Source organism: Hoplias malabaricus, chromosome 5 (genome assembly GCF_029633855.1).
Source record: "Hoplias malabaricus isolate fHopMal1 chromosome 5, fHopMal1.hap1, whole genome shotgun sequence".
Taxonomy (NCBI): domain Eukaryota; kingdom Metazoa; phylum Chordata; class Actinopteri; order Characiformes; family Erythrinidae; genus Hoplias; species Hoplias malabaricus.
The window spans coordinates 47,616,811-47,634,657 of NC_089804.1; the positions used below are offsets into that span (position 1 = coordinate 47,616,811).

The window sequence follows — 17,847 nt, forward strand, 5'->3', positions numbered from 1 at the left end:
CATGTTTCAAGCTCAAGGTTTGCTTCTTTATCTTTTCCACAAATTAGAAAATTGACTTATATATATTTAACCAATCAGTGTAATAAAATAAGTGTTCTGTGTTCTCCCCGTGTACACGTGGGTGTCCTCTGGGTGCTCCCACGGTCCAAGTGTCCATAGGTGTGAGAGTGAATGTGTGAGTGTGTGTCGCCCTGTGAAGGACGGGTGCACCCTCCAGGGTGTGTTCCCACCTTGTACCCAGTGATTCTGGTTATGCTCCAGACCAACCCCAACCCTGAACTGGATAAGTGGTTACAGACAATGAATGAATGAAGTTCCTGTTATCACTGTTGCTTTCTAATTAACTAGAACAATGTTTTATATTTCTTGATGTATAGCCGTGTGCTAATGATTAGCATTGCATGCTTCGGACTCGCAACTGTTAGTTTGCTGGTTGAATCGCCTGCATGACAATTAGGGGACAGAAAGAATGAAGGAATCACAGTCCTCACTCAATCTATGACTGACCCCCAACTGCTTCCGAGGTGCTGCATATGGCTGTCTGCCGCTCTGAGTGCATGTTGCAGTGCAACTAGTGCACTAGTGTTTTGTTTTGTGTGTGTTTGTTCACTGTTACAGATGGGTTAAATGTGGCTGAAAATGTAGTTGTAAATTCAAAGGGAGAATATGTACAATATCCACCAGCTACTCCAGAGTGATTAGTATTTCCTTGGCCTGCTCCACAATTAGAGAATCTCTGCTCCAGAGTCTTAAAATCCCTTAAATGTGCCGGCTTCAACAAAGCATGTCAGCTAAATTGAGCCCATACATAATTGTATTCCGGTCACCTAAACAACTACCATATCCATTGTATGATAGGACAACATTTGGACAGTCACTGTGACTGACCTCTTCAGCTGGTGAGCAAATAAATAAATAAATAAATAAATAAAAATAAGCTCCTAAAATGTCTGCGAGACATGACACAGTAGCACAAATTAATACTCTGTTCACTAAGCTCTGCCTTTGCATTACATTTCATACATGGCAAGCCCTGCAGAATGACATAACGAAGATCCCAAATTAAGTCAACATTCAGCTCTGTACAAAACAGTAACATTATGTAATAACCATTTACATTAAGAGTCATGCTCCCAATGTGATTTAGTGGCTTATTTGGAGCTTGACATTGGTTAATTAGGACACCAGTTCTAGCATGTTTATTAAACTGTGCTTGTGCATACAAATGCTTACACAAATCAATATGGAGGTATATGCAAAATTTGGGAACCCCTGGTCAAATTAGGTTTTGTTGATTTTCCTACTAAAAAATCACAAATACTCTATGGTGCAAATATGAATATGGACCAAGAACCTGTCATAACGGTGTTTTACCGCGGCGTTGTTCAGCTGTTGTCCACCAGTGACGTCACGGTGGCGTTCAAGAATTTCCGTAGCGAGCTCGGGTTTTTTCGTCAATTTAATAAAATTGTCAGTTTTAAAGCAAATTAAGCTGCTATTTTCATTTTAATTCATACTTATATATGTCAGTAACTAAAATAATGTGAAATATTCATGGAGGTCCATTAAGTGGTGCTTAGCCTTTAAAGACGAATAGACTGAAAAAATATTAATTCATGCATATGCATTCATTCATCTCACTCAGTTGGCATCTCTGACCCTTCAGTTGTGTCAAAATTTGGTAAGTGGACCTATAAGACCCTGATTTGAGTAACTCTGCTGCAACATACGCAAGGTCAGGAATACCACATACATTATAATGCTCCACTTCCCCTAAACTACAAAATAACATTTGACCAGTGGTGTCCAGAAATTTGCCTATGATTTTAGGTAAGGAAAAATTGCTTAGGTGGCTCACCTGTATGGCTCCAATGTTCTCCATCAACTGATCAGTGCTGGATGCCCCTAGCAGCACAGAGCTAACGCCCTCATTCCTCAGACACCATGCTGGGAAGGAACACACACAACACCACAACACAGCACAGCAGTCGGAGTTGGTCAGCAAAGTCTCTGCACTCCCTCAGCAGATGTCTGAGTAAACACTGCTAATTTGTTAGCTGAAGTGCACAGTGTTGTATAAGGAACTAAACGCTATGCCAGATATCTTAAGCCATTTTAAAAGGTTTAGTCATTTTAAAAGTCCCATACATTGCTGTCAGACCTAACAGTGTAACATCCATCAACATAGGCACTGGTATCATAAAAGACAGACCGTACCATTTTACCTGTAGTGACGTGTTCATAAGACTATTACCCCTCTAAAACAAATACTGGCACGAGTCTAAAAATGCAAAGTCTGTAAGGGAGTGCATACAGGGAATAAAAGTTCTTATTATTCTTGGCTATCTGAAAGAAAACATGAGCCCAAGAGGGTTATTGATTACAACTATATAAAAAACTTATAAATCTCCTTCAAGAAGCAAATGCAACATGGAGCATGGCAAAATATATTGATTGTTTCAAGTCAGATGTGTCTAAACCTTGGTTTGAATATCAGAAAAGGCAAAACACTAAAAGGCATTCATGTAAGCAGACCAAGTGTCAGGATAGAAGATGTGTATTAAAAATAGAAAATGTACAACAAATCAAATTAAAACTAGTGGGGGCAACAGAATTTAATGCTCATGAACTGTAAGAAATCGGCTGAATTAAAGGAGATTTACATATGTCACACGGCCAATGCAAGTATTTTTCTTCCATAAACAATGAGTGAATCCATTTTTTTCTCTAGACGATGCCAAAAATACCATTAATTACAATAACTTCATTTGTTTGAGGTACACTTCGCAAAAAGAGGGAATTGGACATTTTCCAAGTGATTCCTTGACACCTACATAACTAAGAAAATATTCTTGAGGGAAATAACAGACTAGTTCACATAGTGTTGAAAATACAGCTTGTCAAACTGGCTGAATGTTTGTGATCCATAGTGAATCCTCCTCTTTATCTTCATCAAAATGTTGTGATATACATTAAGCTACAATTTCAAATTCTCCCATTACAGTGACATTATGGTATGTCAGTATGTTTCATAGAGCTAAAATACACTACAGAAAGTCACAAATTGGTATCAACCCTCTGGAATGAAATGCTTAAGATACAGATACATTGAAATGTCCAAATCATGGAAATCTCAGATTCATTATTTTGACCAGTTTTTTTTAACTTAATCTGTTCTTTGCTTACATTTGGAGAAGACATAGACACTAATTGTTGCACTTGCATATTCGTGGGTTGGGACCATGAGGTTTTGCAATGTTTCTACTGCAGCGCACACATATCATTTAAACCACTGTATTCTTACATAAAACTAGAGAGGATACCGCCTGATAGGTTATAGAAAAAGATGCATGTGTGTGGGTTTAGAGTGAGTGTGTGTGCGTGTGCATTACACTATCACACATGGGTCACTTTTGAGTGCAGATAAATTCAAGCCATGAAACAAAAAGCTTTCATTCCAACTGGAGGTCTGTCCAGTACTAATGTTTTGGCTGTGTTTTGGGCTGACAGGTTTTTATTATAAAATAGTGTTCACAGATTGAAAGAAAGAAAATAATTTTTAACATCAGAGAATAAATATCCAAGTGTTTTTCTGTTTATTTCAGGGTGCCATACTGAGAAAGTATAGCTTAGGATATTGTGTGGAATGACCATTACAAAGCCACCTGCAGTGAGAAACTGGCGCTGTAGATTGAGGTGGCAGTAGTTCTGTAAATAGTACTTTCACACGCTTCAGGGTGCAGACTGTGTTCAGGAGGAATCTTTCACCTAATATTGCCATGGGGAATGACACATTAAATTTACAGCAAACTAGCGAACTCCAGTGTCTTATTTTATGTTCAGTTCAGAGGACTTTGCAACTACACTGCAGTCCTCCATGCTTAGTACATTTACTGCATCATTTGCACTTACTTTTACCTTTTAAAGTATGATGTGGGCAGCAATCTGCAGCAACTGAGTCACATTAGAGATAAGGATCAAATGATGTGACTCCAAATGGGAAGCAGCGAAGACTATTTAAGGAAGATGCATTTCAGAGCCAACAAAAATGAATTTCAGTCTGGTCAAATTTGCCTTCTTGTTAGCTTATTTAAGATTAATATACCATAAAAAGCAATGTCAGTATCAAAAGGTTGTCATCATAAATGATGTCACTCAATAACCACTGACTATACTCTTACCATTAACTCTTTGTTTGACTTGGCAGTTGGATTAAACTACTTTTACTTTTGCTACATCTGCACTTGATTCAATTTCCAATTTATTTGTAATTATTACCATTGGCAATTAAGTACTTTATTTGATGAATTTAATCTTGCTTGGCAGAATAATGGTGCTATAGTACAGTGGCACATTTGTATCACGTCCAGTATTTGACTAAACTGATCTGAGTTGTTTAGCGGTACTGTGCCCAGAACAGTGGAACATGATACTATATAAAGTGAATTATAGTGGTTTCAATCCCAGAATAGTGAAATGGTGATACCATCCATAGAACAGTGATATAGTGATATGATTCCCAGTGGTGACATGGTTGTGCCATCCACACAAGAGAGATATAATGATACATAACCACAGAACTGGGACAAAGTGATACAAAACCCAGTGCAGAACACATGACAGCAGTTCTCTGAAGTAGGGCCAACACCAAGTCCAACACCAGATAGACAACAATAAGCAGTCACACACACACACACACACACACACAGGGAACGTGGAGACAGTCTGCCCTGAGCTCCAGGCAGGCAGACAGACAGACAGACAGAAAGAGAGAGAGCAGCAGAGCCGTGCAGCATTACCAATGGCCAGCTGGGGCAGTGTGCAGCCCAGCCGCTCCGCGATGGCCTGCAGCTCTTTCAGCTTTGCCTGCTGACGCCGGCCTTCCTCACTCAGAATCTTGTCCTTCAACCACTGGTAACCCTGTTCCAAACACAGCACATCTGATGAGTGAGGCTTATCTCAGTGCACAGAGATTTTACAGGACTCCATTACAATAGCTAACTGAGGATCTGGAAAACAAGATTTAATGCAAACCGTAAAAGAGTTATTATCATGATCATAAATATAAGCAGATTAGGTGTAGTAAGATAAATATGATACCACTGTCAGCTCAGTTTAGCAGTACACGCATTTAAACTAAAACTATATAAAGGCCTTGAAGTCATCAGTCAATTAGCACAGAACTAGAGCTATGGAAGCAAGCATTAGAAAAAGACACAGGGAACATAGAGTGTGATGCCCCAATAGAGACAGGAGAGTGATAAATCATGGCTGAGTGGATACCTTCAGTGAGGCACGTGAATAAGGGGGCACTCCACTGTCATACTTCCCTGAGATGATCCCACAGGCCAAAGGGGACCATGTCATGGCCCCAACGCCTGTCAACATACAGATTGACATCAGCATTAAATTGAACGGATCTATAAATCAGCATAGATTTTTTTTAGAGTTTTTTTTTTAAGTCTACTTTTATGAAATGAGAATTTCTAACACTCATAAGGCATACATACTGCATTTGTTAAAATTGCCCAAGACATTTTATAATCTATATTACAAATCTGAACTTTGATCAATTTCAACACATATTTTTAATGTAAATAATCCGTATGTTTGGAATGATGACGCAAGTGTACTCAAAAATAAATAAAATACACTTAAATTCCCCTCACAAAAAACAAAACAAAACACACACACAAATCAACCATTACATTATGACCACCTTTTTGTCAGCTCCACTGATAACAGAGGAACATTTTGTAGTCCTACAGTTACATACTATTCATCTATTGCTCTGCATACTTTGTTTCACCCCATGTTCTTTAATGGTCAGGACCCCTGCAGTGACACTGGCATGGTGGTGGTGTATTACCCCGTTTTCATATATGAACCCCAGAAGAAACTCCAGAGAAATCAGGAGAATCAGGTCCAGAGAATTTCCCGAGTGGTCCTTTCACACATGTAACACATAACGGGAGATATTCAGCATCAGACACATTCATGACGCTTGAAATATTTCGTGGGCTTTAGGCATGGGGCTGATCTGCTTATACTAGCACAACACACTTTTAAAACACCACCACCATGTCAATGTCACTGCAGCATTGAGAATGATGCATCACCCAAATTATACCTGCTCTGTGGTGGTCCTGTGGGGGCCCTGACCAGTGAAGGACACGGTAGAAGGGGGAAAATAAAGTGAGCAGAGAAAAAGATGGTCTACACTCTGTATTTGTAGAACTACAAAGTGCTCCTGTATGGACAGCTGAGAGAATGGGCAGTGACTGTTTAAAAAAAAAAAAAAAGATGGTGGTCATAATGTTATGGCTGGTTAATTCTAGCTCACTCATGCACACACCTATCTTGTGGAAGAGCTCTGGCAGCTGCACCTCCACTTTTTCTCTCTGAAACATGTGGTACTCAGCCTGTTCACAGATGGGGGGGATGAGATTAAACTGGCGGGCCACCGAGTATGCCTCCTGGGGAACGAACACACACACGCACACGCACACACACAAAACACAGTAGTCGGACTCTTTCTTTTAATTGCAAAGAGGCATTTAAGGTCATGTCTTCTAAAGAGGAAGAGGGTCATTACTATTTTTACAGGTATCGTCTGTCATCCACAAGTTACAAATAAGTTTTTTATAACAACATACTTTATCCTTTAAGTGCCGACTAATTATTTTATTATTATCTATGATTAATCTTAAAACCTACTATTCATTCATTCATTCATTGTCTGTAGCCGTTTATTCAGTTCAGGGTCGTGGTGGGTCCGGAGCCTACCCAGAATCACTGGGCACAAGGCAGGAACACACCCTGGAGGGGGTGCCAGTCTTTTACAGGGCAGCACACATATTCACACCTACGGACACTTTTGAGTCACCAATCCACCTACCAGCGTGTGTTTTTGGACCATGGGAGGAATCCGGAGCACCCGGAGGAAACCCACGCAGGGAGATCACACCAAACTCCTCCCAAACACCTGCTGCGCCCCCTGCTATTCAATTACTTATAAATTATACAGATAATCAGTGAAGTAACAATGTTAAAGGAGAGTGAGAAATTAAAAATAGGCCTTTCTTTCATACAGACTACTGCAGTAAAGATGAATCTGGTGCATTTAAAAAAGCAGTTGCAATAGACTCTTTTTCTTACCATAATTTCCATGGGGCTCCACCGAGATGTCCCCCAGTACATGGCCATGCCTTGGTTTATCACATGGGTCATGGCTCTTACCGTTTCTGCCAATCATAATACACATATTCAGAACTGGCATAACATAACAAACACTTCAACCATGGATAGAGTGCACACAAGGCAAAGACTGCTGGTAAGGATAGAGACGGAGCATAACCAAGCAGAGGCTGAGGGGAAAAGCTAAACTAAAAAGAACAGAAAGTTTAATAGAGAACAAAATGGCAGAAACTGGATGGAAGGTGAAATTAAAAGCACTAGCATTCTAAAAAATATCCTCAGTACAAAAGGTCATTTATTTTTTTGTATTTACACAGTCTGACTAATATAGTCTGAAATGAGCCTGGAGGTTTGGAATGCTCACTCTTCACATAGTGCAGAGGTCAAAGTGTGTTCCAGCAAGTGGAAAATAATTCAATGTTACACTTCACACAACATGACAAATCCAAAATGCTGCTTTTCATTGACATTTACCAGCAGAACATTTTTATGGTTACATGGTCAGACATCACCTATAATGTTTTAAAGGGTACTGAAGACTACAGAGGAACATCCATAGATATTATGTATATGCATTATATTAATATTTAAACTATTATGTAGTTTTACCATAACTTCTGTTGTACAATAAAAGTTAATATTTTAAACTGAAATGATCCTTAATTATTTTGCATAGCTTTAAAAGGGACATACTTTACTGCTTTTCTACAATTTAGCACAGTTCTCTGGGTACTTAATGAAATATCTGTAACCTGCTTTAATGAAATATCACAAAATTAAACAACATAGCACCATCTATACATAGCTCCCTGTCTAATTAGCTCCTGTTCAGAATGACCTGGTTCAGCACATTTGAATGAAAATGACTGTGAATGAGAATGCTGTGAATAGAGGTCCAAAGACGGGGAAGCAGCACAAAAATCAGAACAGCTCATTTTATCCCATGTTTAATGTAAAAAAAAAAAGAAAGTGTGTTCTCAATGAAATTAGTCCTTTGTGGGAATTATACATGTATTCAATATATGTTATACGTTTTTAGTCTTTGAGTTTTGGTTGGAACCCCTTTATGGTTGGGCGCTAAAAGACAAAGACACAAGGCCATCAGACTTAGAAGCTTGATAACATAAATAAGCTACAGAAATGGACACAAATGAAGACACTATATGAAATGTATGGTAGAACATAGCATTCCTTAGTAAACATTAATTACATAATGAAATATTTAGATCAATAACAATTAGTCAGTAGTGTTCTGCACTGACAATATATATAAAGAATAGGGAAATGGCCAAAGGCCTTTTTTGCTCAGCAATACATGCAAGGATCAAAAGTATATTCAATAAACACTTAATACATAGTGTGGAATGTAAATCAATGTGCATGCATAAAGGAAGTAGACTTTGGCATCACCACCATTACACTGTCATTGTTCATCTTGCAAAAAGTGTATAAAGTGTCACAGACCTAACAAAGGGTATCAGACGCACATGGGGAAGGACAAATATATACACAGTGATGCTGGTGTGTGACATCTAAGATATCATGTGTTTTAAATCACACACACAGACTGAGAGAGGGAGCACAGGAGCGAGAGAGAGAGAGAAAGAGAGAGAGACAGACTATATAGAATATGCCAGTTACATCTACTATATATACAATTAAACTTTCAAGGGTAAAACGGATGATAGCTAATTTAAATATTCAAAACGAAAAAAAAAAAAAAAAAAAAAAAAACAATAATCAGTAAGAAGCAATGACCTTCTCCCAATTCACTTTGCAAGATGTATAGGAGAACCAATCAAATCAATCATTCTAAAGACAGTGTCTAGAGCTATTTCTGGAAATCAGCATTTTATGGACATGGTTAGGTTTCTCACACCAGGAAAAAGGAGCAAAAGCCACAATTCATTGCCATAAAATGCTTTTGGAGACGGGAGGCCAAACCTCTCACTGAGGGTACTATGTACCTTCTATGATGAATGTTCTTGATTTTGAGGTGTTAAATGGATCTCCTGGTGATAAAAAAAAACAAACAAAGTATTGTGAAAGGATTCGATGAACTGAAGTATGGAATGAACTTTGGAGGAAAAGCAGCAGTCCTGGAACAGAGCAGATTTTTTTCATTCTATTTGCATAGCCGTTTCTAAAGGTCTTTCTCCAGCAGCATCGGCCTCTGCCATTAACCAACTCAGCTATATATCAGTCAAATACAAAGCATGGCATCTTTAGAGAAGGAATGAAATGTGCAGTTCTCATACTTCACTCTTATTAATGAATTTAAAAATTTTCAAAACACCAAAAAGTGAGTCAGATAAAGACTCAGAAAGTACATTATAAACTGATGATAATTAATTTGTAAATTTGTACTGAGAGCCATGCTGTATAACAGTACACATGCCATATTTGATCAAAGAGTAGCTCATATTGAATAAACATGCCAAAGGCTGGAGCCCCGCTGATCATTATGTGGCCTGTGTCTGGCCACCAGTAATGATTCACTTTCAATAACAGCACAAGCACATGGAAATACAGCTTATGCATCCCCTACTCAATCAGAAAGTTTTGCAAATCGTCCAAACATGCTTTGTTTTCCTTTTGCAACTAGCCAAATGCATAAATGATAAATGACCTCATGTACGTTCCGTCCAAAATATATTTTAAAAAGCCTCTTACAAACCAAGCAAAAACATAGGGAATCGGAATTGAAATTATATACTTTTTTGTATAATGTCAAAAATAATGAGATATTTTGACTCTGTGTCAGTAGTACAAATACATAACTGTTGAGGAAGTGTGGGTGGTGGATTCCACATACAGTTGAGCAATGTGCAGTGAAATGCAGCCTAGTTTGTGAAAAAGCAGAAGCCATTCCAGCAATGACAAAAAAAAAAAAAAAAACCCTATCAGCACTGGCACTGTATAAGCAGAAGTGCACAGCAATCCAGACATGCCTACCTTCCATCGGTGTGTTGGGGTCCGGTCTGTTAGCAAACACTACATCAACATACTCTAACTGCAGTCTCTCCAAAGATGCTCTCAGACCTACAGTCGAAGAAATCACAAACTTATGATCTTTCATGTGAAAGTGCACTGTAGCACATTAGGAGATGCAAATTGGTCATTTTCAAAATAGATTCAAATTTGCCTTGGCTTTGAACATTTGTTTATTAAGTGATTTATTTCCTAAACTGCATTAGAACTATGTGACTTTTGGCTTAACATCTGCTTTGTGAACTAGAAATCTGATCAAGTATGAATCACTATTTACATGACTTACCTTCAATTATATGTTTTCTGGACAAGCCTCTTTCTGTTTCTGCTCTAAAAAACATGACAGACACTGATGTTAGTAAACTTGTCCTCATTGCAGTTTACGACTTTAACTAGTTGCTCAGTTCACTCATCTGGAACACTGGCTAATGAACCCCAACAGCACGTAACATGGGTGACACCTGAAGGTTAGTTAGAATCAGATGTGGTGGCTTTAATCAATTATCTATTGATATTGATAGCAACATAACTGAGCATCACTAAAATATCCTGAACCAAATGACTAAAGAAAAATTGATCTTTATCAAGCAATTCAACACTATGTGTCTAAATCACACCATGATTAAATATTTACCCAGAGCAGGTGCTCTCCACTTCAGTCCCAAAAGCCTACAGCAATACAGAGTTCAGTGTTTTCTCTGTTCTCACACCTGATTCAACACATGAACCAATTACTAAACCCTTCCAGAGATGAATTAGATCTGCTTGAGCAGGGAAAATGCACAATTCTGCACAGATGTGACAAACTATACACCAGTCACTGATGTAGAGATTACTATTTCTTCATAAGAGGCAGAGAGAGAGGAAGTGTTCAGAAAATATATAAATGAAGCTTGAAAACAACAAAGTGAAAGGTTTGCTTTTTCAAACATCCATTGCTTCATTTATGAAGAAATGTTTACACAAGTATAAGACACATATTGGATGCCACTTTTGTGAACAGCTAATATTTTCACCACCAGCAAGAAAGAGAAGAAAATGCTACCTCTCAAAAAATACAGACGCCCTAGAATGAGGTTTATTTGGAAATTCACTGTTTTTCGATTTATCTACAGGTTTATTAAATTATGCTTGTAAAACACCTTAGGTTAAGAAGGAAATAACAAGTGTCATAGTTTTGCCATTGTTTAAACATGGAAATGAGCCTCAACAGTCCTTACTGAGAAAGAATTTGAAGACAAAAGTTACTCAAGAAAATTCATTCATTGCCTGTAACCGCCTCCAGTTCAGGGTTGCAGTGAGTCCAGAGCCTACCCAGAATCACTGGGCACAAGGCAGGAACACACCCTTGGGGGGTGACAGTCCTTCACAGAGCGAAACACACACACACACTCATGGACATTTTGAGTCGCCAATCCACCTACTAATGTGTGTTTTTGGACCGTGGGAGGAAACCAGAGCTCCGTGAGGAAACCCACACAGACGCAGGGAGTACACACCAAACCCCTCACCGTCACCCAGAGCGGGATTTGAACCCACAACCTCCAGGTCCCTGGAGCAGTGTGACTGCGACACTACCTGCTGCGCCGCCGCCATGCTGCTCTTACTTAAGAAAATAAATAAATAGGATAAAACAGCTAATGGTTTTTCCTATAAATTGGCTTAACATATGTGAAATGTCAACCTGTAAAATCTGCTGGAAGCTTCACATCAGTGTTGGCTAAGGACCTTTAATTCAGCCTGAGTAAAAGAGCAAAGCTCTAAGGGGGGAATCGACCTGCTGCACACTCAGGAAACAATTAGAGCTGTACTGCTGCCTGCCTGCAGAGGAGCTGCTCAGGGGGTCTACCTACAAAATGTCCTTAACCTTCACCTTACACACACACACACATAAACACATTTGGACACACTATGCTTTCTTTTGATATTTGCATTTTCTAGTTGCAAACTCTCTACTCAAACACAGCCATTGTCACTCTCAGAACAAAACCTTGTGTCTCTATGTACTTTTTTTAAACAATGTAAAATGCCTGATACAGTTTATATGATAATCAACCAATCTTAATGATCTAAACACACACCACACACATATACAAAAATATATAAAAGACTCACTTTCCACCCCAGTAGATCTTAGTGGTAATAACCAAACTGGAGCGTCTGTGAAAGAGAGGAAAAAATAAACTGCTTTGATGCTGTTAGCCCTGGAGAAGCAATAATCACAGATGAGGCATTAAAGACCAGGTCAGATCAAGCTTCCAGCAATGAGGCCACAACTCCAGCACTCAGGAACAATTGCATTACAGCACTTGATTTCATTTTACTGAGACAAGTAAGATCCTTCACAGAGAGAAGATTAAATCTGGGGTTTCGGACCCAGAGGCTTAGCACACCTTAGAGGCTTAACACATTATTTTTGAATTTGAGTTTTATCCAATGCAAAACTAAATAAGCAATGGTCATAAACCAAATGTCTTAGTTGAGGTAAGTTAAAGTTCGCAGAACCATTGCTTCAAAACCACCTTTTCCTCACAGATACTGAACACGACAACCGTAAGTGTGGCCAAGTAGAGAGCTGTGATCCAGCAAAACATGGATTCACTCCAGTTCTTATCTGTGTTTCACACTTTGAAATTTAAAAGTCCTCCACAGTCCATGAGATTTGATCAAATGCTGTGTGACATCACAGTCATTCATCTCATAGCTACAAGTTGTACTATTATCAGAGTTGACAGTCAGCTGCAGCTCATTGTATCAAATCACCAAGTCCTTTAGAATGATTTTGAAACATTGTTATTAAAAACAGAAATGAAAATGGAAATTGTTCATAATAAATTACAGTCTTTATGTGTGTTTATACCTGAAGGCAGAAGGAAAAGATTCCAATAAATAAATAAAGTCTGACAGCCCAGTGAGCACAAAATCATTCACAAACTACTAGGAGCTGAAAAGTACAAGCAGTCACACTTCCATACAGACCATGTCTTGCTGTTGTCTCTGGCAGAACAGGCACACACTCCAGACTGACGTGCCACACTTAAAGTCAGCAGAAGTGCAGGAATTGTCTGGCATGAAAAAGAGAGAATATAGACTTGGAAATATAGGAAATAAAAAAGGCTATACCTCCAACCTTTCTTCTTTATGATACTGCCAAGCACCATTTCAGCTCTGTAAGAATAAAGAAAGAAACCAGTTTCACAGCTGATGATGGTTATGGAGACTCAACTTTGTTTGGGGATTCCTTACTCCCTCACTTTGAAAATAAAGCTAATGAAGCAGCTAGTGCACAGCCATAGCAAATGAAAACTCAGCATGAAAAACTGCATGCTTTTTGAGCTGTAGCTGAGAGGGTATTTGGAGTGACTAAAAAAATAGAAGGGGATGAGGGGAGGAATAGTGTTTCTGTGTGTCTAATGACAGATGCTTCAACTCTGCCCTCAGGACCAATGTGTTCTTCATGAATGGCTCCCATCATTTCTGTGCTGAGGCAATGTGAGTGTTTGTGACAGCCCTTAACAAATGAAGAACTCCTGAGATGGGATGTGGAGGGAGGAAGTTGGCAATGCATGCTGAGCTGCCCTGAGATAATAAGTCAGTAAAGGTCTAAAAGCAAATTATTGCATTGTTATGCATCTATATGAAGGCGGTGATTAAACTAGTTTTGCAGTGATCAGTTACACTCACACGGAAAAAGATGTTAAAGGAATATATATGTACACGGTATCAATAGACAGTCCAGTATATTTTAAGCATGCACTTGCACACACACACACACACACACACACACACAAACAGACATAATGCTAACGAACCACTCCTTGTAAGGTATTAACAATTATCTCTACATTAAAATGATGTTTTTCTAAAACCTGAGAAAACAGAGTTATATTGACATAGTCTACATATAATAAGTGTTTAATTTTTCATAAGACTACACTAAACCTACATAAGCCTTTCCTGACATGACATGTAAAGCTTTTTTCAAAAAACAACAGTCATTTTCACCTTAAAATGTGTTAAGACAACTGCAGCTTGTTAGAAAAACCCTTACAGATGTTGTGAGTGTCACATTCAATAATGTTACCCTATATTCTCCTACAGTATAAATAGTTCTACCTATGTTTGTTTATTCAGTGCATTTAAAAAACCCTGATTTCCTGATGAATTTAACAATTTTCTAAAGAACTGATGTCATTGTGAAGCTATATGTACAGCCCTAGAGTCCAAACACTTTCTCGCACATTTCTCTTCTTTTATCTGGTCAGCCAGCCAGAGGGTTAGGATCATTTCATCAGATACAGTTTATGGCCCTTGATTTATTTTCCCTGCATATAGTAGTGTTGGTGCAGTGTCAGCACTGTGCAGTTGAGCGTGGAGGTGGTGATACAGAGTGTTTGTGTGTGTGTGCATGTGTGTGTATTTGTGTGATAAAGGCAAAGTGTATTAATCTGTGCTGATGTGTTTACTGTGCTGCCTTGATCACGGCTCAGGCAGGAAGGCAGCAGAGCATTCACCCAGCTTGGTCAGATCAGTATAATGAGCTACAGACACAAACAAACACACCCAACCTGAGAAAGAATATGGACACTACATGTGTCATTAAGCACTTGCAAATGATTCATATATCATCTACCTAAACATTTTGAGTCAGCCTCTAATATTACAACTGTTTTACAGATAAAAATATATTTACCTTTTATTCTTTGGATTCTAGGCCTCAGTCTTTGTGCTTTATATCTCCCTAACTGTGATTCTTCTTCCAGTTAGGAGATTAAAGAACTAACCCATAAATCATATGAGGATTGCAAAGCAATTTAGAAAATATTTAATTGAAACGAAAGCAAATTATAAACCTCCAATGATCATAAGTCGATGGATGGGATAAATGACATTATCCTGGGGGGATTGAAAATAACTAGATCCACCTCTATGGGAAAGTATGCACTGTCCAGATGCTTGATATATAAAATAGAATTTTAAAAAATTATTTGTTTGTTTGTTTTTTAATATACACAGCCAGAATCATAAGAACAGGATGAAAAGTACTCTCATATGCTTTCACAAAAATTCATATAGAATTTCTTATCACAATTTCAAGATCTTTTTTTTTTACATTAATCAATCATATGTAGAAATTGTACTGATCCAAAAACACTCATTTCTAGAAACAAGGAAATAAAAGGCTATTCATTTTTACCACCTATTTTACCTTTGCCTACCCAACACTTAGAGAACATAATCCAGTATTGTTTGAGTGGACATTTACAGAGAAAAGAGTGGGCAATGTACTCACTTGCCCGCAGCATACACCTCAGCTGTGTCAAACAGATTGATCCCATTCTCATACGCCAACGTCATCAGCTGCTCCGCTATCTGAGAGAAGTGAAAAAGATAAAGGAAGATGGGAGAGATTAAACATGGGCAGCACAGAGGTAGATAAACACAGAGAGAGGGATTTGACAGATAAAGGATGGTACAAAAAAAGACAAAGTCCCCTGGGAGATTCTGTAAAGACAGCTGGGGATGGTAGAGTTTTCCATGCACCAAATCCACACAGATTTATACTCCAGTGTGTTTGTGAATTCAGAGGCATGTCAGGCAACATATTTAAAAACAGACACATACACGAATGTTTATGCTTGCACTAGGGGAGCAAGTGTTTAAACCAAAATACAAAAACTGAATGAAAATCATCAAGTGTTTCGCTATACCTCATCTGTGATTTGCCCTCCAAAGGTTACCCAGGTACCTGAAAATAGTACACATCTGTCAGAATATTTTTAAGAAATGTCTAAAAAAGTCATGCAGTTCATTTTTGTAGAAGGAAATGTTTGTCAGTCAAAATGCAGAATTCAAGAATGTCATTCAGAAAGCACAGCAAATCTGTAGAACTTGGTCTTTCAGAGATAGAACTAATTTTCAGTTATGTGGTGAAATATATACATGCTGCAGTTTAAAATTTCCATTACAGTCACTTAAAACATCTCAGCACTGACCTACGTATTATAAATGAAATTTAAGTAACACCGACTGAAGAACAGAAAAATGTTTACTTGAATTTTATTTTTAATAAATAGGTGAGTGCTGACATTTTATTTGGTTTGTTTGGTTTATATATATATATAAAAAATGTATGCTCTGTACTCACCTAATCCTAGACAAGATACACGCAACCCAGATTTCCCAAGGTTTCTGAAATTAGAAAGGACGATACTTAAAGTTCAGTATTAGTACTGGTGTCCAACAGCATGCCAATATATCAATCATAAAATTATGGAGGGGATGTCCTGTGGATTAATACAGTTTAGACACAAGGTTGCATAGGATACCTCTTTCACTGTTCCAATTTCCACATTGACCCTGCTGACCCATCAACATGACTGATCTGATATCAGTAGCAGCTGATCTGTGCTGAGGTGTGTGCCCTCAGGGTCAGTGAAAGATGTGAAAGATGCCTGTGAGAGCAGGGCCAAAATGCCACATTAGCTGGGCTACCAGAAAGTGATCTGGCCTTATTTCATAGTGGGAATAGGCACATATCTTAGCCTAGTTACAGCACATTTTCTGTCCCAGTGCAACCAATCAGTTAGCTCTTTTATTCACCATCATTTATATGTAGCCAAGGTTATAGATTTTAACAATGTGTGAAAACATTGCCAAGGATGCAGAGCTTTCAGCACAAACCCTTTTATGACCATTTCTACTCAGCAGGCTCTAGCTTCACACTCTGGAAAGAGGCAATTTGTGATTAACCCTGAGAAGGAAATCTTTGAAAGATTTATATGGCTCCTAAAGACCTGAACATATTTCAGAACATTTTAAGTTCTTAGGCAATAAAAAAACAAAAAATGTGTAAGTGACATATTCTACAAAGCTAGTCCAATTATGAAATCCTTCGGAAATATAATTAAAGCACACATAATTCCCACAGTTCCCAGAGCTGGAAAAGGTGAAGGCATGTTGTCAGTTTTTAGAGTGAGGCACAAATAGGATTTAATTTTCTTCCTATATATTTTTCAAATGCAGGAATTTTAAAGAACAAACTTGATGTTATTGTCATTGTTTTCAATAATACCACTCAAAGTTGATTGTAGAATATCTAGGAGGAAAGAAATTCCAATAAATGACTTGCTGCAACAGTGTCGCCCTATTGCAGTCCCCCACTTGAATTCAGTTAACTATTTAAAATGACTCGAAAATGGCTTGAAATGTTGTAAAAGTAGAATGCAAGGTCATTTGCTTGATTTTATACACTTCTTGAGACAATGGTACTGAATTACACTTCTGAAATTTATGATTAGGAAGTGTGTTGCAATACATTTGTCCATGCAGTGTTTCTGTATTTCAGTATCAGGATTATTAGTTGGATAATATCATAGTACCCATGTTGTGTAAACAGACTATCAGCAATGTCACCTCTAAGTGACTTTCACTAGATTACTGTCAAACTTATCAACTTAAAATCAAATTATCAGTGAGCAGGGGGGCTAAAAGAACCAGTGATGAATTTTTAACTGGGCTGGAGTAGATAAGGTTACACAGAGGGGTATCCATTGACGAACCAGTAAAGGTGAACTGGCCACCTGCTGACTGGACTCAAATTGAGGGACTGTTCATCTCAAGATCTCTATCTATTCGGTTGAACAAAAACAATATTAC

General features: G+C 38.2%; 1 protein-coding gene across 5 annotated transcripts in view; it reads right to left on the minus strand.

Annotated features, from left to right (window-relative positions):
• kcnab2b (potassium voltage-gated channel subfamily A regulatory beta subunit 2b) overlaps positions 1–17,847 on the minus strand; it is a 72,849-nt gene that overhangs the window by 1,109 nt on the left and 53,893 nt on the right. For 3 of the 5 annotated variants that reach the window (XM_066670536.1, XM_066670535.1, XM_066670534.1), the window contains 12 exons: positions 16,337–16,380; positions 15,900–15,937; positions 15,482–15,561; positions 13,312–13,356; positions 12,304–12,348; positions 10,475–10,518; positions 10,153–10,239; positions 7,159–7,244; positions 6,356–6,476; positions 5,284–5,378; positions 4,800–4,920; positions 1,859–1,947 (listed from right to left, as the gene is read on the minus strand). In XM_066670536.1, coding sequence (XP_066526633.1) covers positions 1,859–1,947; positions 4,800–4,920; positions 5,284–5,378; positions 6,356–6,476; positions 7,159–7,244; positions 10,153–10,239; positions 10,475–10,518; positions 12,304–12,348; positions 13,312–13,356; positions 15,482–15,561; positions 15,900–15,937; positions 16,337–16,380 — 895 coding nt within the window. Of the gene's footprint in view, positions 1–1,858; positions 1,948–4,799; positions 4,921–5,283; positions 5,379–6,355; positions 6,477–7,158; positions 7,245–9,164; positions 9,210–10,152; positions 10,240–10,474; positions 10,519–12,303; positions 12,349–13,311; positions 13,357–15,481; positions 15,562–15,899; positions 15,938–16,336; positions 16,381–17,847 lie in introns of all 5 variants that reach the window. The other 2 variants (XM_066670532.1, XM_066670533.1) reach the window with 1 other exon arrangement.